The sequence below is a fragment of the Watersipora subatra genome, chromosome 11, assembly GCF_963576615.1.
Source record: "Watersipora subatra chromosome 11, tzWatSuba1.1, whole genome shotgun sequence".
Classification (NCBI taxonomy): Eukaryota; Metazoa; Bryozoa; class Gymnolaemata; order Cheilostomatida; family Watersiporidae; genus Watersipora; species Watersipora subatra.
The window spans coordinates 16300903-16326100 of NC_088718.1; the positions used below are offsets into that span (position 1 = coordinate 16300903).

General features: G+C 33.7%; 1 protein-coding gene across 2 annotated transcripts in view; it reads left to right on the plus strand.

Annotated features, from left to right (window-relative positions):
* LOC137408145 (synaptotagmin-7-like) overlaps window positions 1-25198 on the plus strand; it is a 68566-nt gene that overhangs the window by 37431 nt on the left and 5937 nt on the right. The window contains exons 2-9 of one of the 2 annotated variants that reach the window (XM_068094536.1): window positions 89-220; window positions 2759-2871; window positions 9368-9591; window positions 13292-13309; window positions 14185-14305; window positions 14632-14778; window positions 19979-20201; window positions 23462-23631. In XM_068094536.1, coding sequence (XP_067950637.1) covers window positions 9374-9591; window positions 13292-13309; window positions 14185-14305; window positions 14632-14778; window positions 19979-20201; window positions 23462-23631 — 897 coding nt within the window. In that variant the 5' untranslated portion in view covers window positions 89-220; window positions 2759-2871; window positions 9368-9373. The remainder of the gene's footprint in view (window positions 1-88; window positions 221-2758; window positions 2872-9367; window positions 9592-13291; window positions 13310-14184; window positions 14306-14631; window positions 14779-19978; window positions 20202-23461; window positions 23632-25198) is intronic. The other variant, XM_068094537.1, reaches the window with a different exon arrangement.

Here is a 25198-nt window from a genome sequence, read left to right on the forward strand (position 1 = left end):
AGAATGGAAATAGTTTACTCTGTGGATATTATGTAACAATATTGACTGGGCTATTCCTTCCATTCTTCCTATCACGTTCAACTTACAGATAGAGTATCTGATGTGAGACAGTCTGGAACAGCAAGTGCAACCGGCGCTCATTGACATTTTAACAGTATCAAGAAGAAAAGGCATACAGCAACTTGTACAACCTGTACCATTTTAAAGATGGCAGATACATGTATGTAAAACTGTGACAACAAATAGCAGGTGATCTTACGCGTTGCTTTATCTTTGTGATTTGACAACAAATACCTGGCGATCTGACATATTCCTCTGTGATTATATTGTGACAACAAATAGCATATACTCTTACACATTGTCTTATCATTGTAATATGTCATCCAATAACTTGCAATCTTACACATTTCTTTATCATTGTTAATATAACAGCAAATAGCAGGTGATATTGCTTACACATTGCTTTATCATTGTAACATGACAACAAATAGCAGGTGATCTTACACATTGCATTGTCACTGTAGTGAAGGTAAAATTGCAATACGGCAAACACTATTATGTTAAAGGGTGACTCGCAACAAAATTCACATTACAGTTAATTGGTATCATAAGATTCACCATGTCTTACTCTGTTGTGTTGTAGGTGCAAAATATATGGGAATGTGATCACAAGCTCTTAAAAGCTAAAAAACGAACAGTTAATCACAGCCACACGAGACCGCCGTAGTTTGGATTCGCATTCCAAAACAGCTCAAATGGGACGTAGTTGTTACAGGATGGTTTCTGTTTACACTTTCATGCAACCTTATTCGTCAAAATATTTTCACAAATATACTTCACGCATTCAATAAAACCACGTCTATTGTTCTTACGCGTCTGTTTTATCGTCATTGTAATTCTGTCACTTTTAGCAGTGATATCTTATAATAACTTATCGTAAAAATTCATTTAATTTTTTAACCTTAGCTCGAAGGAGTACATATCATTGTCTGATAATCATGATGAGCCTGTTGGTCACCTGTGATAATCGAAAAGTGCAGCAAAAATTATTTGTGAAGTATTGGGTCACATGATCAGATTCCGACTCGACGATTAGATCAAGCCGAAACAAAACTGTAAAGTAGCGAGCATCTATATTTGATACGGAATCTTCGGTAAAAACCCGAAGTGTTTGTCATAAACTAGTGCTACGATAAGTTTTATATTGAGCTTTTATTGGCTTTTCAAATCACGTGAGAACACCGCGTGTCAAGACGATAACCAAACTGTAATGACTACGTCAGATAAACAAAGAGATTCCAATCTACGGCGGCTTTTCGTCTTTGGGCTTTTAAGAGCTTGTAATCACATTTCCGCGTATTTGGCACCTACAACACAACAGAGTAAGACATGGTAAATATTTTGATACCAAATAACTGTAATGTGAATTTTGTTGCAAGTCAACTTTTAAGCACAACAGAAGCAAAGCATACATCATCAGAAACTTTGGTTTGCGAAGCAGTCAGAAGAACCGAAGCGCAAAAGCTTACAACTAAACAGTTTTGGAATTGCTTAAACACGGCTAAGTTCTTGCTCCCACCATTTATTAGCAAATACAATACACATTTAATTATTTCTTCACAAGCAGTTGATTTACCCATGACTCAGAGCAAAAGAGATAGAATCGAGCAACTATGAAACAGGAAACGGTTGAGGCAATGTTAATTTTCAGTCCTTAGTTCTGACCTTGTGTCTGTTGCTCTAGGTAATCATGAAATGTGATTTTTCAGCAGTTTTCTGAGAACAACGCTATAGAAACTACAATGTGACTCATTTCCTTAAGCCAGTTTGTTTCAGTGGGGGATTTGTTGATCTTTCCAATACAATGTAGAACAGCCAGAGAGGATCACAAGCTTTCGAGTCAATAAACTCATTTCCTTTAAAAATTAATTAAAATACTAAAAACTTAGATTAAACTAAAAAAGTTAGATTAGTAAAAGAGAAATGACGAATCGCAGTGAAACTCGTGGTGAGTTTCTATTGGTTGGTCAACAATGGTGAGTTTCTGTTGGTTGGTCAACTTTAGATGGTGAGTTTCTGTTGGTTGGTGAGTTTCTGTTGGTTGGTGAGTTTCTCTTGGTTGGTGAGTTTCTGTTGGTTGGTGAGTTTCTGTTGGTTGGTGAGTTTCTGTTGGTTGGTGAGTTTCTGTTGGTTGGTGAGTTTCTGTTGGTTGGTGAGTTTCTGTTGGTTGGTCAACTTTAGCAGTCACCACTGAAACAATGGTGAGTTTCTGTTGGTTGGTCAACTTTAGCAGTCACTTGTCAACTATCTAACTGTCATTGGAATGTTTTATTATTTACTAGTATTCTGGCAGTCTTGTGCCCCGTGAGAGATCGTCCTGTGTAATAGCTGTGTGCACAATTATTCCCAACTGCAACAAGGTGGTTGAGTGGCATAGCTTGTAGTTAGCCTGACTGATAAGCTGCAAGTCTGAGTTCAAATCTTGTGTGATGTAGTTTGTTTTCCCAAACTGTGGCTATTACGGCTTTGACTATAGTTAAGATTGTTTTTTAAAATAACTATGACTGACACAAAAATATTTTTTTAAAGTTTTTGTTTTAATATGACAAACTTGACCAAGATGTATGACAGAATAATTATCACTATCACCTAACAGTTAGTGTACCAGAGCAAATCAATCGAACCAATTATCGCTAGTGTATAAATTATTTGTGCTGCGCTTGCTGGGGGCTGAAGCATCCTTTACCAACTTTTGTAGACTAATCACACTTTTAAAGAGGCTGTGAATTTGACAGATGACAGCAGGTGGCACGCCGACTGATATGAACCAGCGTCCTTTTAACCTACACAGCCAACTCTGGATCTAACGAGGTTTGTAAAATACTCTGACACAGAAAGGTTGCAAATGTAGCCATTGATTATTTTGCTGACTCGGGCAGATTCGTAAGTTGAATTAAAGAAACTGCATTAATTAATTATTTAATAAAACTGTTTTATCGCTGGTATATTTCACTGTGGCAAGTTATCACTAGGTATAACTTACTGTGGCAATTTATCACTAGGCATAACTTACTGCGGCAATTTATCACTAGGTATAACTTACTGCGGCAATATACTATATATATACAATATACTATATATATACACAATATACTATATATATACATACAATATACTATATATACACAATATACTATATATATGCAATATGCTATATATATACAATACACTATATATACAATATACTATATATATACAATATACTATATATACAATATACTATATATATATACAATATACTATAAATATACAATATACTATATATATACAATATACTATAAATATACAATATACTATATATATACAATATACTATATATATACAATATACTATATGCATACAATATACTATAAATATACAATATACATATATATATATACAGTACAAAATGTGAGTTATCATTAGATCCCAAAATAAACATTATTGGAAAATCAGGCACTGATCAGTTTATTACCTACTAAAAGACAAACAATATAGTGTATGGCAGTTGTATGAAAAAATTGAAAAATAACTTCTCAAATAACGTTGTTCCCAAAATTTAATTTTAAAATTGAAACATTTCTGTTACCAGATGCTAGCATAACATCCGTTTTAACTTTCAACCCTTCTGTAGTCTATTAACCACCGCAGAAATTTGTTTTATCACACGCTGCACACTTAATCAACAATTTTCATAATGTTTTATATAAATATATATATATATATATATATATATATATATATATCGATTCTTAGCCTAATCTGTTTTAGTTGTGCCAAGAAAACTGAATGCTGAATTTTAAGTTCAATTATCATGCACCTATTATCAAGCACCTGTTATCGCTTGTCACTTTGCGAATGTTATACTCGTGTTATAGGTATTAATTACTATATTTGCAGATAGCTTAGCATGTTGGTCTGGTGGTAGGAACAATTATATTTTATCAGCACAGAGCAGCACTTATATATCGATGGCAGTATAACAGGAAGTATTTATAAATAGTAAGGTGACATCATGGAGTAGTAAACAATGAATCATTTGCATAGGGAAGGTATGCTGACAAGATAAATAAACAGTACATAAAATGATTCAGTGTTACAACACTACAGCGAGGTGTCAATCTTTTAGATTTTTAATATTGCTACTTCTCACCAACTGATTAATTTTGTAACAATGTATTTTATAAGGCTAGTGACACCTTTCCTTCAATATAATAAGTACCTGTTGAAGTTGGCATGTCATAAGTTGAAATATTTTCATCAGACAGTAATCTCGTCAGATCGATCTGGCTCCGTTAGTAGATGAAGGAGTGGTTAGAGCTGGGCAGCCTGGTGTAACTGGAGTATAAAAGAGCTATTTTTAGAATTGCTTCAACGTTCCAAATGTCATCAAACTTGTTTTGAAGGTCGGCAACCAACTTTTAAATTCTTACTGTTTAATTATTTCGTAGGGTAAAACTACAAGCAATAATCTTCATGTTGTGTTAAAATGTAACTTTACAATGTACTATGTGCAGCCTATACCGCAAGAAAGCTCTTACCTTCAAGAAAGAAGTATTACATAAACATTGAATTTGAATTAAATGAATTTAGCTAATTAAACATATTCTTAAAGCTACGTTTTAATATGTATTTTTAACTATTTTATACTAGACTTTAACTTTGCCATCGGCTAAAATTTTATCACCTATCTGTTTCCACTTTCGTTTTTACTATAACTAATAACGAATAAGGCTGAACTGGGAGATAGTTCATTACATATTGGCATATTTTTTATTTCAACGTGTTCAGCACATTGACTGCCAAATTTGAATTTCGAAAAAAATTATTGTTGATATCAAATGGCAAAAAATGTTTTATATGGATAGAATGAAAAAATATTGTGGTCCACATCGTAATGTGAAAAAATCGTATAACGGGATCATCGTCACGGATGGCCCGGTGTACCACATTTGTCTGGATACAGATTTGATGGGATGCTGCAGGCAAACGTGTGAATAAACCAGCATCATGGTGACTGGAAAGCTAATATACAAGTTACAGTATGTAATTAAAGGGGAGACTATAAAGGTTTATAGCTGCCAAACCACTACATTGTTTATGATTCAAAGCATGATAGTAGTTAAAATTTGAATTATTTACCAAGTTAAATTTTTCAACTGTTTGGCTGTGGCAGTTTTCAAAATCAGCAGTTTATAGTGAATTGGCAAAAATTTGACAACAATTGGACAACGTGTTCAAAAAAAATTCAAATTATCTATTTTAATCATTATTTTTTTTAAATATTAGCATTATAGTTTAAATATTTTGACTTATTTTTATTAATAAAAACATGTAGGCTTATCTAAACAGCTCGGGCAAGCGTAGTGGTTTGCTTTACGTGTTGCACCGCTCAAACTACGTTCTAGTATTAGAAGGAACTTTCTAGAAGAAACATGTATGCATCACCCGCGTGAAACCATGTAGTAGACCGGTATCCATTAGGGCCATGAGTTTGCAAATGTTTGTTTGCAGTAGCCAATGGTGCTAAGTAGCCAAGGCAGCCTAAATTTTCTTAAAATTTAAATGTATGCGCCGTTATGCAACGATTAGCAATGTGAGATACATTATTATAACTAGATGTTGAGAGCAGCTGTCATGCGCAACCTGTTACCATCGACGTCTTTCCGAGTACCAAAAACTTAGTTGTATCGCAAGGTTTTGCCTTGAGGTTAGTGGTTTATTTTTATTTTGCTGCTAGGTGCATTTACACCGAGACGATTTGTTGGAGTTGTATTTTCTCTGAGAGAGTTGCAGTGACTTGTAGTCTGTATATGATTTGAAATACATTTTTACAAAGACCCTACACCAACTCAGACTCGGACTGTACTAAATGTGTCACATTTTTTAGCCAATGAAATACAACATCGATATCTATTCTATTTGCTTGTATTTTTGGCGCTATCGCGAGACATGATTAGGAATTCCATGTTGTAATCCATCAATAACGGCCGTAAAAATGGCACAAATCCAGTAACACTATCTCAAATATCCGTCCATCATTCATGTATACAGCCAGCAATCAGTTCTTGTAGCCTGCAAACACTACACGTTGATAAAGACATCAAAGCTCATTCTGAAATGAGACTGACATATCAATTGGATATATATATATGATTGATCAATTTCATGTTGTACTCCTCGACGGCCGCCAAAAACTGGCAAACATATTATATAGAATTTTACCAATCTTTTGTCAGTGACTGGGTCAAGGGTCAAAGCCGTTTTTACAACTGTTTTTCATTTTACACCAAACAGAGATTTTTTTGGCATGAAAGCAACAACTAAATATAGGTTTGTTGTAAATGCACTGTTAGTTTAAAGTCCTAGCCTGTGGTCCTACCCTTTTATGTTTAAAAAGCTTTTTCTTTATCGTGCATTTTTTCCTGTATGTCGAGCATTGACCTTGAAATGGCTGTATCTTTAAAAACCTGTATCTTAGCCTGTTGTCCTGTTCTTTCATAACCTGTGAACACTTAGCTCCATCTCATTTACAGTCTGCTAAAAACTTTCATTGGTCTTTCTAACTGTTACATAAATAATAGTGTGACCAGGGCTGACCCGCTGACGCGCCAAGCATTGGAGGACATCATTTCCTACAAAGGAGCATGGCACGAGACCAGTAACTTTGAACATGCTCTGTACAAACACCTCGGCTAAAAATTGGTTAGCAGGTTTATGAAACCCAAGATCTCATCTGAACTTGTCTGCTTATTGATTCTTTACAATATTGGCGAGATTGCTTCGTGATCCATGATTTGCGTGAGCGCTAAGTTATATCCAGTGTGGGAAATTTATACATGCTGTAGCAAAGCTTACAAGAAAGGTTGGTAAACGATTTTTGTAGACTATCTGCTGTATCTGCCTTCAGACCATAGCTGCAGTCTCTGACTACAGTAAAACACTGCAGTCGAAGCTGCCACAACTGCTGTACACATAAAGCCGCGTTGCCGATAAGTTGCCTATAATCTCATGGCCAAGTGGCATTGAAGGGTTAAATTTTAAAGACATTTTAAACATGCCTCCTTTTAACATCCTTTTAATCTGGAGTTAATCGTGGTTCTCATGTTGGCCACAAGAACTCAGCGGTAAGGTAATCTATGCTGACCATCAACGCTAAAATGATTTTTAGGAAAGTATTGTCTGCGGCTCCGCGCAAAAGGTGGGCGATACTCGGCTCTTGCACTGACTCGAGGCAGCCAAGAGCAGCGCTGTAGGTGCCAGTTTGTGGTCACTGATCTGACATATACGAAAACACAGTTTTAGGAAGCATGAATGCTTATTCAATGAATAACTCACAAATACATCATAAACAATTATTATAGTCCGGTTGTCGGGTCAGAAATATAATCATAATTTTAGTGAGAGTTGTTTTGACATCAGTCAGCGGTAAAGCAAAGAAAAAAAAATTAGTGATTATTAGTGGTTGAGTTATTAAACAAGAAACCACAAACTTTACCTATCACTTAAAAAAGCAACCTCTTTATATCATTGAGTTGTATTCTATCACTGCTCAGCAAATTTATGTGAACCCGCATTCAAAATAGCATTTGGTTCCAAAAACTTGGCTAGCAGGCCAAAATATTCTGTAGCCAATATTACTTGCTCTGAAGCTGAGTTTAAACTGAAAGGTTTTTAGGCGCATAGAATAATTTTTAAAAGATTTTGCATGATTTGGTGCTACATACCCGGAAAAAGAAAGAGGTGTTTACATTCTTAAAAAGGGGATCCAATATTTTACTTCTTGTTTAACTAGAGCAAGTAAGAAACAGTACAAATGCAGCAGTCTGGAAAATACTGAGTCAAAAGGAATGTACAAATTTTTTATACAAATATGCCCCTCCTCCTAATGCTCCTCCTCATGTCCCTCCTCCTCATGTCCCTCCTCCTCATGCCCTTCCTCCTCATGTCCCTCCTCCTCATGCCCCTCCTCCTCATGCCCCTCCTCCTCATGCCCCTCCTCCTCATGCCCTTCCTCCTAATGCCCCTCCTCATGCCCTTCCTCCTCATGCCTCTCCTCCTCATGCCCCTCCTCCTCATGCCCCTCCTCCTCATGCCCTTCCTTCTCATGCCTCCTTATTTCACACTGATAGGGAGCAATAAGAAATTAAAACAATATTGGAAAACATTCTTTGCTGTAAAAGTTCTAAAATAGAAGATTTGAATATTATAAGTCTATTTCTACTAAGGATGAGGTTTATAAGGGTAATGTTCTTAATATTGATTTAACTTAGTATGTATTTTAATCAATATTATATGATAGCGCTGCCTGTTTGTAGTTTTGTAGGAGCCGCATAGTCACGTACAATGCCTAAGGCTAACTACCTTAGGATAAGCTGTTCTTACTACCAGCGCCCATATCTGTCCATCGCAATACAAAACAAAGAAGTCTTCCCCTCTTATAGTGTGGAAGATAATCACTGACTGATTGTACCATATATATTATATATATGCCATATATAATATATATGGTATATATATATATAATATCTCAGCACTTTTTTATTATAAAAACTTTTAGATGAATTAAACTGTGTAGCACTATTGTGTTTGGATAGGAAAAGGCGTCTGCGTTGCATTGCATATCATCAAAGTGAAATTAGATGAGAGATTGATTTGTTTGCAGATGTTCATTTCATTAGCCAACATTATCCTCTATCTGAAACATAGTTTAAATGTTTTGAAGATGCAATATCATTCACTGTGTTTTTATGCTTCCAATGGGTTTTGAGTTACCCGCCCTCGCCGATTTTGCACTCTACCGTTTCGATGATGCCGGGTTGTGCTATCTTTCTAAGATTTGTGATGTATCCCTCAAAATAAAACTTGCTACAGTAAAGTGGCTTTCCCATCACGAGTCAAGCAGTTACACTAAAAAATTGTTGCTTTTTTATTCACATACGAGCAACCCATCCTTGATGTGTAAATGTTAATGTAAAGGCAGAAAGTCAAGTGGAAGCAATAGTGAGTAGCAGCAGAAAATTTTCGTTGCAGTGACTCATGTGGTTGCGCTCTGAATTTGCTATCTCTCCTTGGGAGAGCTTTGCTGAGTATTACCGATTCAAATCCATCAATGGTGAGCATTTCTACGGTATCAAAGTACTTTCATACTAATTTAGCCAAGTGACTTGGCATCAGATGCATTTGAATAATCTTCTGTTTTTGTGATTCAAAGTGAAAGCAACTCCGAAGCCAGCCAAAGCATGCAAGCGCAGTCATTGATTCAACAGGCTTATTAGAAGAGATATCCATGAGCGTGTGAGTGTGTACACAGTCACTATACTTACAGATAATCATGCAGGCATGGATTCTTGGACTCGTGATAGTAGGAGCGGTGCTGATTACAGTGGCAGCCATCTTGGCTAGTCTGCTGTTTTACTTCCGACACAGAAAAACCAAGAAGCGACTTGCGGAAGCCGAGGCTCTGTATGGCGCAAAGCAGCAAGCAGAAAACGCCAAAAAAGCCGGCAAATGGAATTTGAAAGACAGGCTAGTTAAGAGAAAGACGATAAGGTTCGTAAAACGATAAGGTTTGTTGAGATGCAAATCGCCAGTTTGCCATATTTTAAAATCTTTTTATATAACTTCAATTATATGTTTCGTAATTTTAAGTGTTCACTACAGCATGTTAGAATCTGCCAAATAGTTCTATGCAAATTGGTACAAAGGTAAATAGACCCAAACTCGTTAAAAAATGAATCGAAGATAAATATGCTGTTATGCATGTACATACTACAGCGATGGTAATTTTTTGATTAAATAAGACAACGTTTTGTGTTATTGTCATCAGTTCATTGCTCATCAGAGGCAGCATACCAATGAATAATGGTTTTCTAAAAATAGGCTTTTATACAAAAGTAAAACAACTTTAGGAACCATAAGTTATGTATAATATAGTAATTATAATAAGGTTACAATAAGTTGATTATCTGCTCAGATGTAGTTATAATAACATTCTGAAAGTAATAAACAAGTTTTTATGTAAAATTGTTAGAAAATAATAGCATTAAAGGTTTTTTTACTCAACAAAGCTTAGCATGCAGTGTAAAAATATTGAGATGTATTGTCTATAGCTAAATGGTGTATAACATTCCATATCCTTCCATCTGATCGTTGCTATGACCTTGAACTCTGTTGTCTCTTTATGTGTCTCGTTTAGCTGTTTATGAGCAAAGCTCTAAATTAGGAAGCTTTCTTGACAAGATCTGTTTAGTTTGAGCTCATCCTTTTATTAAAATAGTTTTTTTTATTTACTAAAAGTCCAAATGAAAAAATTACTACAAAAATACTTTTCGTTTAACGTTAAACTTGGAGATCAGTGAACAGGGTTTTGAATAAATTCGAAATAATATTAATAAAAAATAGAACAAAACATTAAACAGACAAGATAGTTTAAAAACTGTAAGTAAATCATTGAATTGAACCTTCTAGTAGAGGTCAAGGACAACATGAACATTTAGTCTCCATCTTGTGTCAAGGTCTAAAAGAACTTTGATACAAATGTGGAGCCAGTTGATTCAATGTGGTCATAAGTCAAGGACATAAGGTCATAATTCAAGGTCATAAGGTCATAAGTCAAGTGTAAATCAAAAACTACCTTGCATCAAACCACTATTATAGCTTATTAGAGAAATTACTGCTTGTTAAAACGTGGTAAGACAGAGTCAAAACTGTCAGCCCAGCAAGCTTTTAAGCCAAATAGTGTTGTCTTTTATCATGCACTGGAACTAAGAAATTAATGCTAAATTAAAACCGGCTGCTCGAGCAAAGCTGTGTTTGTGCTGTGTTGATTTGTAATCAAACTAAACAAGAGTTTATATTTGTCTTAGAACACTGCTGAGATTAAACTATAATTTTACTGTTTCATATTATTCACATAATTCTATTTGTTCTTATTATACAAAGCAGAATCTTTGCTGCCTTCAAGGTACAAAGTCTTTATATTTGCAAATGTAAAGATTAGATTTTGAAAAAAATTTTAATCAATATTTAAGTTAATTTGAAAATTTTCTTCTTGAAAATTTAAACTATTCCTTAGTTAAATTTCGTTTAAGACCTCTGTGTGTTTAATTAATATAGACTTACGCAGTCGTGCTGCAATGGAAATGTACAACTAAAACTCAACAAAAACTTGCTCCTGTTCGTATTTTAACAATAATTTATTTGTCCTCTCGTTCTCTCCTAATATCAGCTGTGTTCTTCTTTGCATATATAGCCATATTCCTACCGACTATGAGCGGAGACGGTATGGGCTTGTACGAGCCTGCTCCAAATCTAGAAGAACATCTAATCCTGCCGCCCTATTTACTACTTTGTCTTATCGGTATAATACTAGCTAAACGTTTTGTTGAACTCTGCGCCTTGCAGCATTCGAGCAGCTTGACATTTTAAGTTTACCTTAGCACACACCTGCTCTAATCTGTCAACAAAATGTTGTCTGTCACATTTTTCACATAAAGCTGGTTTGTAATATTCTAGCTAAAATTAAACTGCAAATAAAATGGATGAGATAATGGACAGGTTGATGAAGTAGAGAAGATTCCACCAAAATGAAAGATAGGTCATTCTGGCAAATTTTGATATTACTTCCGGAAGAATCTTTGTAAAATTTTCTTCAACTAAACACATGCATACCTGTAAAAGCAGTTGCGTGACTGTTTGTACTTTTTTGGCATATTTATAACTTTCAGATAAATGCCGGTGTTTTTAGTTAGTAAGTACTAGCAATGAAGGACACTGAAGTAAACAGACATTTTTATTTCAGCAAATCAATGTGCTCTTCTTGAAACTGATGGCCACAACTCTAACTCTTTTCTCTATAAACCGATTTAAAGACTTGAAGACAGATTTGATTGTGACAGAAAGTAAAATTCGTAATTTTTGTCCCATTTTGTTTTTAAAATTTTAAAATTAATCCGTTGGTTGCCGATTTTATGCCATCTCTGATAGGCCGTGTTGTTTGGTAACAGAGGGTATACTGCCCAATCTAAAGCAACACCCAATTTTGTGTATTTCATTTCAATCTTTTTAATTTTAGCAATAATATTTAAAGGTTGACTTGCAACAAAATTCACATTTCAGTTATTTGATATGAAAAGATTCACCATGTCTTACTCTGTTGTGTTGTAGGTGCAAAATATGTAGAAATGTGATTACAAGCTCTTAAAAGCTCAAAACGAACAGAAAATTGCAGCCACACGAGACCGCCGTAGTTTGGATTCCCTTTCCAAAACGGCCCAAATGGGACGTAGTTGTGAGAGATGGTTTCTGTTTACACTTTCATGCAACCTTATTCATCGAAATATTTTCACAAATATACTTCACGCATTCAATAAAACTATGTCTATTGTTCTTACGCGTCTATTTTATCGTTATTGTAATGCTGTCACTTTTAGCAGTGATATCTTATAACTCACCATAAAAATTTGTTTAATTTTTTAACCTTAGCTCGAATGAGTACATATCATTGTCTGATAATCATGATGAGCCTGTTGGTCACCTGTGATAATCGAAAAGTGCTGCAAAAATTATTTGCAAAGTATTGGGTCACATGATCAGATTCCGACTTGACGATTAGATCAAGCCGAAACAAAACTGTAAAGTAGCGAGCATCTACATTTGATACGAAATCTTCGGTAAACCCAAAGTGTTTGTCATAAACTAGTGCTACGATAAGTTTTACATTGAGCTTTTTATTGGCTTTTCAATTCACGTGAGAACATCACGTGACAAGAGAAAAACCAAATTTCATGGCTACGTCATCAAAATAAAGAGATTCCAATCTACGGTGGCTTTTCGTTTTTGAGCTTTTAAGAGCTTTTAATCACATTTCCACATATTTGTCACTTACAACACAACAGAGTAAGACATGGTGAATCTTTTGATACCAAATAACTGTAATGTGAATTTTATTGCAAGTCAATCTTTAAATGCCTCGATTTCATAGGCTGCAAAAAACGGCAACACTTTCTACTGTGCCGTCCAATTTGTATAAAAAAGAAACATTACTGTTTTTCAATACCAATTTTATGTTTGCTGGTTGGTTTCCTATTTAGTTATCACACAGATCCCTGACAGCACAATTGGTTCCTAGTGCTGCATGTACTCTATTCTGTTTGGTTGCTGACTGCTGCCACAAAAGATGGCGATTATAATTTATTGATTTTGTATTAATTTGCACCAGAATTGAAATCTGGATGATATTCTGTTGCAGGGTGCCAACAGTAGGCCCGTAAGCTCACTTCCTTGTGATCCTTATTATATAACACGACCTTGACCTTATTACAACTTAATCATTGTAGCTGTATAGAGAGAACCTGCTTGCTTTATGAAACTAGCCTTAGCATGAAAACTAAATTTGTTGCTATGGTGGTGGGCTTGGCTATAACATTTCATTTAACAGTGTTTCCTGTTTCTCGCAATATGATCTTGATTTATTGTTGGTAGTAGTTAGATTAGCTGATTATCACACTTGTGACTTTACAAGTATATAGACCATAGAGTTGTTTCACCCAGACATGTACATAGACATAGAATTATGTGTGTACAGTAGGTTTGATTAATTTTATCAATACTTGATTGTTTACGTTGTGAGAAAATAAAAAGTTTTAAAAATTTCTTTCCTAACTTCAGAAACAATTGAAAAAAACATATTTTGTACGCATTTTCATTTATTTTTAACTATTCTGTCAGTAAATCACATTTAGTTGCTAATTTGATTTACCAAATTTATTGCTAAGATTATAAATACTAAAATAAAGGCTTTCCAAATGTTTTGAAAACATCAAGCTCATATATGCGAACGTTATAGTCTCATTTAAATGTTACAAACCAGATCGAAAATCTGGAAAGCTGTTGACTATTCACTGAGTTTCTCTCAAAGCAATGTATTTACAGTAAAGGCTGACCATGAGTGAACAAATTGACCAATCAAAATATAATTAAGTAGTCATTGGCAGCCTTTGGAATCGTGTCGGGCAACAGAACTAAACTGTGTTTTTTGACTATTTAACATTCTGAGCGTCTATAGTTGTCAAAATGCTAAAATTAAATTCAATCCATCCTATTAAAAACTACCTTATATAAATTCCATTATATAAAACACAGGTTTGTGTCACCAGCCCGTCAAGCGGAAATACGAACTGAAGCTGTTCAACCCGATGTTCATAAAGCAAGTTATAATATTAATCGGCAGCTAGGTGGATACGGCAGCGCTGACCCACAAAAGGTATCAATATCTGCGTCATACTTCGGAATGTGTTCAAAAATAATATTTGAAGGCTACAACTGACAAATAATAACTTTAACCTTGACCTTTGGCCTCAACTTTCAACTTGAGCTCAAACTAATAATCTTGCAAAATGGAGCAATTATGGTACTTGGTAAAAACTATCACATATGTATTATTAACTATTTATAAAACAAAATTATGAAATGTAAAAGAGTTAGGAGATCGAAGAGGTCAAGCCTTGATTCTTTAGGAGAATTTAAGAGTCATCTACTCAATGTATAGATAATTCCAACTTATGGCATACCGCTTGTTATCTGATTTAGGAACCATTGTTACATGTTGGGAGTGGCTCAGCAACTGCAGATTCTGATGATTTCGGAGGAGTCGACGTGTCTCAGTACCGATCTTTACTCAACTATAGACTAGAGAATGCTGACGAATACACACAGCCTCCAACCAATAGAGACAAGGTTAGCGTTCGGTGATAAGACTGAAATTAAATAAATTAATTTGAATTATTACAATTCTTGTAATAATTGAAGGTGGCGTTATTATTATTACTATTATTATCATTATCATTACTATTATTATTATTATAGATATAACATATGACACTCATGTCATCACCTCTGTTATAAAATTATAAAAAGGTAATTAAATAGATTAACGTGGCTCCAGCATGGCTGCCAATATGAACAAATTCATGCATTGTCTCGTAAGTTCTGCACTGTCTAGTAATATCAAAATTTGTTTCCGAGTTTTTATTTTGTTTTGCTTCATCTTTAACTATTTTTAAAAATAAAAAAAATAAAAAATAGTTAAAAATAAAAGTAACACAAAATCTTTTCAGAGCCTCCTGTTGACCTGTTGACCTCCTGCTGACCACAATGCCATTCACAAACTTTTTATATTTCTCTGTACTGTAAGCTTTAAGCACGTTTTTTTGTTTTACCATAACATAAATGAATAATAAGCAAACAAAAAAGAGTGTAACTCTTTATTATTATAAATAATAAAGTTTTTGCAATAATAAATGTCTTTGTTTTCCCAAAGCATGAGTTACGGTTATTTTTTATTATAAATAATAATAATAATAATCCTACGATCAAACACGAGCGGAGCGATGGTTTGGGAGATTTATGATTAATGCATATGTGCACACAACTCACAAAAATTATTCATCTACAGCCGTCGCAAATTCTTGTACTGAAATCTCATCAACGAATTCAACCATTTTTCAATGGAGTCGTTTAAGTATAATAACCATTAACCATACAAAACACATATGAACCTATTTAAATATGTTACCAAGTTTTTATTATTCGTAAAAAATTTCCTAAACCTCACCCATCTGATCGGATGATACATAAATAAAAAGATTAATTCGGCCTGAAGCCGTTATTAAAACTTGACAAGCCTTATTTTTATCAAAATTAAGACCGGCAGACAAAACACCGAGCGACAGAGAATAGAACCATCAAGTCATGCGCATTTCACACAAAAAACGTGCACATTTCACCAGTCTATAGCATTGTCCAATTGCCGAAGGTTTCTGTAATTAACGTAGAAGTACTAAAAAGCAATAGTTTCTTTTTTGCCGATTTCAAAGTAACTGACATTTTGGACACTTATGAGTACTTTGGTATTCCAACTGATGTCCAAAGCCGTGAAAGTAAAGGAAATGACGATGTTTTTTTTTAACGATTCTCGTGAGATTATTACAATATTTAATTATAAGAATAATTATTCGATTTTATAAAATTTAATTATAATAATAATTATTCAATTTTATAAGGTTTAATTATAAGAATAAGAATTCGAATTTACAAGATCGGAGTATATAATGACTGATGTTGGGCAATATGTTACTGTTATTATTTTTTCTAAATAGTTTTGTTAAATAAATTTTCTAAAAATCTAAATAAATATTACAACATCTTGATATTGTTAGCTATGACGTTTTGAAATGTAAACAAAATTGTACATTGGTTTGCTATTATTACTGTATTACTATATTAATAATATTGGTTATTCTAATAATATCAGTGCATTTTACTTCTAATATTGCATTTCTCCCACTGCAGGGGAGAGATATAAACATATAATCTTTTTCTTTCATCATTGCTGTTTGTTGTACATAATAACACCCAGTACATTACAGCTACCATTGCAGTTATCCTATTGCACTGCAGTGCCATTTGACTGCTAATACCGTAAGTCCACATGCTGAGGCCGCGCGGCTTGTGCTCAAAAACAGATGACTAACTAAGGAAAAATAATTCTCGAACAAGCCGTCTGTGATATCTAGCCGGCCTTACCAACAAGCCGCATATGCCCACAGACCGCGGCTAAAAACTGAGGTTTTGTCATCTTTGACCCCTTTGGGAGCGAGTGTTGAGACAAGCTCGCTATACCCCCATCCTCTTGAATAAGAAAACAGGCTACATCAGTCCATGTGAAAAGAATTTTCTTTTACTTCCAAGCTCGAATTAAAATTTTTGAACCCTTGCATCAAGAACTTACTTGCCATGTCTCAGCTAGATTTTTATTGTGCTGTTAGAGGGCTTCACGTTTATGGAAATATGCCGATCAAGAATGAAAAGGTGTTAATAACCTATGACTGTTGTGAGTTAAACATACCTCATCATCTTCATAGATAGAAGTTTCATTTGGAATTTGAATTTATTTAAAAAAAATACAAAAAAACACCCAAGAAATTTAATGTGACAAATTCAAACTAAATAAAATTTTTACTGATAATTAGAATAAGATTGTGAGGTTAGCTTATCCGGTTTACCTCTGTCTGTCATTCGGCTGAAAGAAAAAAAAATCCCATATTTCAATGAAAATTAGAAGAAAAAGACATACCGGTGATAATATGGTGAAATATAAATTAAATAAATTTTCGAAAAACAATTTGGTCATTTTGCAGTTGAGAAACATATTCTTCTTTAGTCTAAAGTATTCCATAAACATGACATTGAAAATAAATTATTAGGTCGCCAAAACCCGCGTACATAAAAGTGTATCATGAATGCGATTTTATGGTTATAACGCGAAAGCTGAGCAGAAACCGCATTTATCGAGAAGCCGCCCTGAGCCACACATAAGTTTTAAAAAAATGGCTTTAGCCGTGGTCTATTACCTTGAACCAGAAGCCGCGCCCAACGACAAGCCGCGCGGCTTGAGCATGAAGACTTACGGTATTGCATTTCTCAACCATCAGTACCCTTTCTTTTTTCCAATATCACTTTGGTCTTGCGCTGTATGACAGGGGATTATCTAGTGATAATAATGATAGTGATTATTATTCTTATCAAGCATGAGGTTAGCTGTAGTTAGTAAGTGGAGGTAGTTAGTTTAGCTGCAAAAATCTGCAAAGAAAATGATCAGAAAATTCATCTTCGAGTTTTGAAATAACTGTTACACTTAAAACTCTGAATGGAGAATAAATGCATGTTTACACCTGCTTGTAGAGAATAAATATATATTAGTACTCTGGCAGTCCCTGCGAGCTGTGAGAGATCATCCTGTGTAATAAGTATGTGCATAATTATTCATTAATGTAATAAGTAGGTGCATAATTATTCATTAATGTAATAAGTATGTGCAAAATTATTCATTAATGTAATAAGTATGTGCATAATTATTCATTAATGTAATAAGTATGTGCATAATTATTCATTAATGTAATAAGTATGTGCATAATTATTCATTAATGTAATAAGTATGTGCATAATTATTCATTAATGTAGTAAAGTGATCGAGTGGTTCAGAGAGAACATCTGAGTTTGATTCTCATGCAAAGTAATCTTTTTCCTACTCTTAGCATGGCTTTGAGCAGACGGATAGACACGGCTCTTATTATAGTGAAGAATGCCCGGTATTGTACGAGTAATAGCATAGTTACCTAATTAATGATATTGAGTAAACTTACCTAGAGAGCTCGATCTTTACTAAAATCTTTATTAAAACAATACCAGTGTTTTTGGACCAGCTTAAAAATTATTATGAGTAAAGGTTTTTAGTGCTAGTTATTAACCTCAAGCAAGCGCTTCAAGTACGAGTATCTTAACCAATATATCGACTACTTGCCCAATAAATCCATTGTATTCCGTAACTTCATATCATAAAGAAAATGTTTTGTGCAGGTCAGATGAATTTAAAAAAATAAAACACTTATTAAAGCTTTAGCTGTAAATGTGAAACAATTAGCAATTAATAGCTAAATTAAGTCGGTTTTGCTACGATTTCAATAAAAGATGATTCGGTAATGATACAATTAATACAAACTGAGAAAACAATAAAAATCCTGAATACATTGAACTAATATTAAATAACAATTCGTGCATAGAAGTAAGTGTATGAAAATGGTTACTGTTCTACCAGAAGCTATCCATCCAAACTTTGAATACGACGATACTGGTACAAATGTAAAAGTGAGATCGTACTGTCTTCGTCTGACTGAACGGAGAAAGGATGTTGAGGCTCTTCCTACGGAGATAATATAATTGTCCGCGGGAAAATAATTGGCCTTGACCCCAGATATTGTAATCAAACCTTACGAAAAATATTTCTTAACAGAGTCATCGTAATGACCTCAATCCCCAAAATAATTAGCGTTTGCATACTTATAGGGAATATAATAGCGTAAGTGATCGAGATCCCATATGCAGCTCAGTAGTAGGGCGCTTGAATAAAAGATTTGCCAATGCATTCATCGTGAGTTCAAACCCATCAGATCACAGAATTTTAACTCCAAGATTTCAAAAGTTGTAGCTGGAATGAAATACATACGATCAACTTAAAAAAATATATAGATAGAAGAAAGATACAGATTCACCCCTGCTTGTAACTTATCACAAATACTTCTTCATTCTAACAAAAGAGCATCTGCGCACACCCTACACATAGATTCTACATGCCTTTATACTTCATTAGTGATAGACAGTCAAAACAGAAAAACATATAGTAAATTTTACTATTACAATAATTAGCTATCTGATTTATTTATTTAGTGTTTGTAAAAATTGAAGCAAAAAGCTTTAGCCATTACAGCTTTTGAGTCAACATATCTTTTTGTCCCACACAGATTTATTATGACATACTCGGTGAGTTCAGCCCTCTCACCAGTTTAGGACTATGTTTAAGTCAGCTGTACAATTTATATAAAAACAATGTTTTTAGACAGATAATTGACTGTTTTTTGTAGGTATAATGAGTTTGAAACGTAAAAGATTAACCAAAATATAAATAAAGAATACAAGAAGAATTCCGAGGGTTGTCTCCTTGTTGCACAGTTAACTAATTTACAGCATGCATATTTTTGTCTGATCAGGGAACTATTGTAATTTGGTGGGAGTGGCTCAGCAGTTATAAATTTTCCTTCGTAATTTTGACACAAAAAAACATGCATTGCAGAAAGCAGCTGTTGGACAAGACTTTTGTTGACAATATGCCCTTGTTTCTCCCCTTGTTAATTGAAAGATTTCATACTCTGTGCGACTTAGTTGGTCATTAGTTACAGTAAAATATTTTCTTAACTTCTTAAAAAACTCAGCATCATTTCGTTTCATCTGCTGACAATCTTTCCCTCTGTTTCTCTACATGCAAAAGCTTGACCAACATTTTTTACTTTGCTTCTCATGAATTACTTTTTAATTTCTGCAGAGTCTGGGCTCAATACTCTTTGCTCTGAAGTATGATTTTGATAACCAAAATCTTGAGCTAAGAATAGTGCGATGTTGGAACCTGTTAGCCAAAGATCTTAGAGGCACCAGCGATCCATATGTCAAGGCCATCATTACTCCAGGCAGTAAGAAATACTTCCTGGAAACAAAAAAGAAAATGAGAAATTTGAACCCGGTTTGGAAAGAAACATTCCAGTTTCAAGGTTGGTGAGATTAGTTACATTAAAGTTCAGAATACTTTAAAGTTGTCTACACATGGGCGTATGCATAAAACTAATTTTCAAAACATTAAATTAAAATATTTTACTTCATGCTGTTGTTTTCTAGTAGAAATCCTGATTTGGTTTAAACAAGATTTTTTTTATAATACCTGATTTATTGATATAAACTCAACAAAAAATGTATTTGGTAAAGTTGAAAATTTATTATGCATTAAAAATAACCTAGTTTGTGGAATGCGGCAAAGTTAATTTTCGATTTATATTTTTTTATGATATGATTCTCTACTTTGTTAAAATCATTGTAAGAATACCTGGTGTAAACTAGAAGTCGAGACAAATAGTGAGGTCAACATTGACAAGGGATGTTTTATGATATATATATATACATATATATATATATATAGATATATATATATATATGTTACTTTATTTGTTACTTTATGCTATACTTTATTGCCAAATTTATGTTACATACATAGTTTTGGCATTAAACAGAAATAATTTCATTCCAAACAGAAATGTTCATCTAAATTTATGTCATAAAAAACCATTAAAAAAGCAACAGTTAGCCAATGAAATTAAACAAAGGGTTTAACATATAGCGTTTAAAATACCTTTCTCTGCTAAAATATTGAATATTAGGTAGAAGATTGTTAAAGCAGTTACCAATGATATTTTCAAAATATTCGTAAGATGTTGTATGCAATTTGTTCATATCACGGTGAAATTAGTTGAAACCTGTAACTGTTATATAAAAAACAAGGACACGAACCATGAAAGATCTTGAAGCCTTTATAAAACATAAAATAAACATTAAGTGTAGACAGAAAAACACTCATATTCCTTGTAACAAGATAATGCCAGTCTTATCGAGGTAGCAACTATTTGCTGTTCACCCACCAGAATATCAATTTTATGAAAGACTAGCTGTGCTATCCGGAGTTGCCCCGGTATTAAAAATCAGCTTATAAACAATGAAAGGTGGTGAGAGTTGCCTGCCACTTGTTAATAGTCTGGCACATTGCCAATGCATAATTTTAGTAAGCATGCTAATAAGAGCTACCCTGTTGGTGACGTTAGGCAATCACCCTGCGTAGTACGCAAAGCCGTCGCGTATCAGCTCCCATATAGCGACATACATGTATATGGCTTGTAAAGTGATCAAGTTCATGTGGCTGAGTTGGTACGGTGTCTGACTGGTGAACCGCAGAGTCTGAGTTCAAAACTGCTGCGATATGGAATCGTTATTCCAAAATTGCTCTAGCTGGACAATCAACACGACGAATACACAAACTTTGAGAAATATATATAGATTTGCCAATACATCTAGCGTAATACGATGCATTTGGGTATTTATTTGTATTTGTTATCTAATTCTTTAAATGCATATGTTATAGAGGTTTAAAGAAAAGTCAGTAACCTATAGGCAAGGTTGAGCAGATATTAATTGTTTTCATATCACAATAGACCGCCCGATAAACAAAGGCTAGAAACCTGGTTGAAGGGTTATTGCTAGGACTCCCCAAGATAGTTAGACTCAGACTAGAATAAGTGTGTTCAGTTTAGCCAGCTGAAAAAATACAAAACTAGACATGCCGAGGCATCAATAAAGTTTCCTGTTTCATTGGGTGTTTAGCTTCCTGTTTCATTGGGTGTTTAGCTTCCTGTTTTATTGGGTGTTTAGCTTCAGTGGCGGATATTTCTTCAATTCTAACTCAACCTGCATGTACGCAGTACATATTACATTGCAATATACTTGCAACAAAGATTATAAATGTTTTTTTACAAGAAGTGAAATTTCTTTTCACCTTTTAGTTTTTACAGAAAAAATGAGCAATGTTTGTACCAGCTAGATTTAAATGTAACATGTACTACATACAACCTTCTTAGAGTTAAATGTAACATGTACTACATACAACCTTCTTAGAGTTAAGAAATAGCCGACACTAAAGCTAAACAACCAACGAAACTGAATAAATTTTATTGATGTGTCAGACTGTCTAGTTTTCTCTATTTGCAGTGAATTGAGCATATTGATAGCCATACCTTGACATACGAGTTTAATGTGTTCTGAGACCTTGTATGTCAATTCTTTCATATCTTAAATCTATTTTTTCTATATAAAATAAATAAAAAGTTAATTCATTCTTTGTAAAACCACCTATAATAGGATATTAAGATGGGAAAACATATTTTTAGTCGTACTAATTCATCACTGATGCTCACAAAGTAACAAATACTTGTTAAGTGGTTATGATCTGCAACTAGTTGTGGCATTATTGTATTATAATGTAATGTGTGGATATATCAACTTTGAGACAGACATTAGCAGTCATTGTGGTGTTAGGGAGAATTCACGACAACACGCTCGGTACGCTACACTTTTGTGACACTATGTAACATAGCCAACTTTAAATTAACAATATTAATGTAGCTGTTTTAATCTTACACTACCCTTAGTTCTAATTTTGCCTTTGTTTTAATTTTGATACCTTTTTTGCCTAGCGTCTACATTCACTTTTAGCCTTTAAAAAGTTTTTGAACTTGACCCAATGAGAAAGACCAAACGATGCTGTTCTTGTAAGACCCCTGTTGCATACTCATCCCCCTATCGGCTGTATCGAGAATCATCTCGTATGTTTGTATCTCAAATTTATCTCGTATCTCAAGGTTAAAATTTGCTCAGAATTTTCCTGGTATCTCAAATTTTTGGTATGTTGGGACACTCATATGACAAGGTGAGACCATAATACATGTTTTGGGCAATGATGTGACTCAGCAACCCAATGTACAATCAAATGTCTATATATGAATTTATTCATATGTTAAAATCACCACATGTTGAAGCAAATATAATAATAAGAATGCAATAAAATGTATTCCAAAACCAAAAAATTCTTTGCAGGTTTATGCATATAATGTTAAAACGTATGTATTATATAAAACCAGGTGAAAAACAAAACTATAATTATGTCAAAAGCTATGTTTATAAAATTAATACTCTGTACTAGTTTGTTAATAAATATTAATTTGTTAATCATTTTTAGATTTTTAAGTTTTATTTTGAACCTGTTATCATTTCACTTTTACATGTATGTACAAAACTGGTGTGTTTTTTGAAACCAAAGGTTGCATGTTTAAATTTTGATTCACATGCTGAAAAATTTGTGTAAAGGTAATTACAAGCAGAGATTTCAATATACTACATGTATGTACATGTATATACATGTACATTATTGTAGGTTTTCCACTCGCCAAGCTGGAGAACAAGTCACTAGTCTTACAGGTTCTAGACTTTGACATGCTGTCTAAAGATGATCCAATAGGAGAGGTCGAACTACAGCTCGGCAGCGTAAACTTTTATGAGCCAAACATATTTCATCTTTACCTGAGTCCTTGCACTGGAGACCGGGTAAGGGCCCTTACTATAGACCCCAACAGTACGTACATAGTATCTCAGTCTATTTTATACATAAAAAAGAATCTTAAAACCATGTCTTTTATTTTTTTCTGCGTGTTTTATTTCTGAAGTGTTTCAAATGTCAGTTCGGTGAACTAATAAAATAGCAGTAGGCATGTGCTAAAATAGTTTTAGTGCAGCTGTCAAAAATGATTCGATTGGGTCTGGTTCGGCTTTTTGAGATCGTAACAGACATTCCTTATTTAAACTTAATGCTTTTTGATTTTTGATGAGTTCAAATTTCAAGGCTGAAAAGAAACACAGAAAATACAGACCAGAAAACTTGTCAGCATCGACGTAGAAAAGTTTTTTAAATTTGCAATCTGTGAGGTTTACTCTACATGTACATTAAAGGTAAAATGGCCAACTTTTCCGACTCTAGGCAGTCTTCTGCCTGCTGCTCAAGCATTTCTCCATATAAGGGTAGGTAAACAAACCTTATTTTTTAGTGCAGTGAAATTTTGAGACCGCATGTCTTTAGAATATTAAAACAAGTTTACGGCAAACAAAAACGTTTAAGTTGAATTGTAATAAATTTGGCTGACTTTTTAAGTACTACAACGTAACAGGCAGTGATGCACAATAGATAAATAGGTATGAACTCTACTATTTCTGGTCAATGCTGTCCAAGGCAAATTAGACTATGAGGTAAATGATAAAGATTAATGAAGTAAACTTATGCATATTAGAAGGAAAGACTATTATTGCGTAACACTGTTTTATAATGTGGATTGGCAAGGTGTTGGTGTTTGGTATAAGGTGTTGTGAAATGTAACGAATAATTATTAATTAATATTATATTTTTAATGTATGAAAGTCATCAACTCTCTAGTAATGTGTATGAAACGAACTAGGTTTAACAACAATGAATTATATTTGCTTGTTTCCTGTATCAATATTAGAAAATATTATATATACATTGTAAACACATGAACTACATAAATTATTTTGTTATTCCAATTTAAACTGAAATCTAAAAAAAAATGTGGTAAGACAAGCTGTAATTATATTTAACTGTTAGACACCTGTAAAACTGCACCTTTTCATTCTCATTCCTAAGAGCAGGTAACAAAATAACGCTCTGTCAACCTGGCATAAGCATTTTTAGTTTTTCAAGTTAATTATACAATAAAAAAACATTACGAAGCATTGGGGAGCATAAGAGAAAAGCAAATATAATTTATCAACTTTGACATGTTACTGCAAAAATAAGTTTGTCAGCTAGTGAGGCAGTTATTTGGTTACATAGCTACAACACAACGTCAAATTATATTTCTTATAGAACTGCTGTTACTAGTGCACAAGTCTAGTGATCTACTAATAATAATTGCGTAAAAATTATTCCTAGTCAAAACAACAGACATTGATTTGACGCGGTTTAACTTGAATTGAGCCACAACACAGAACGGTAGAACACAAAAATCACCGAAAATAAAAATTAAGAAATTCTAAACTTTTGTTGCCATGAAAATGCAATTGTAGAAAAATTACAAAAGCTGTATTCCTTGCAAATTCATAA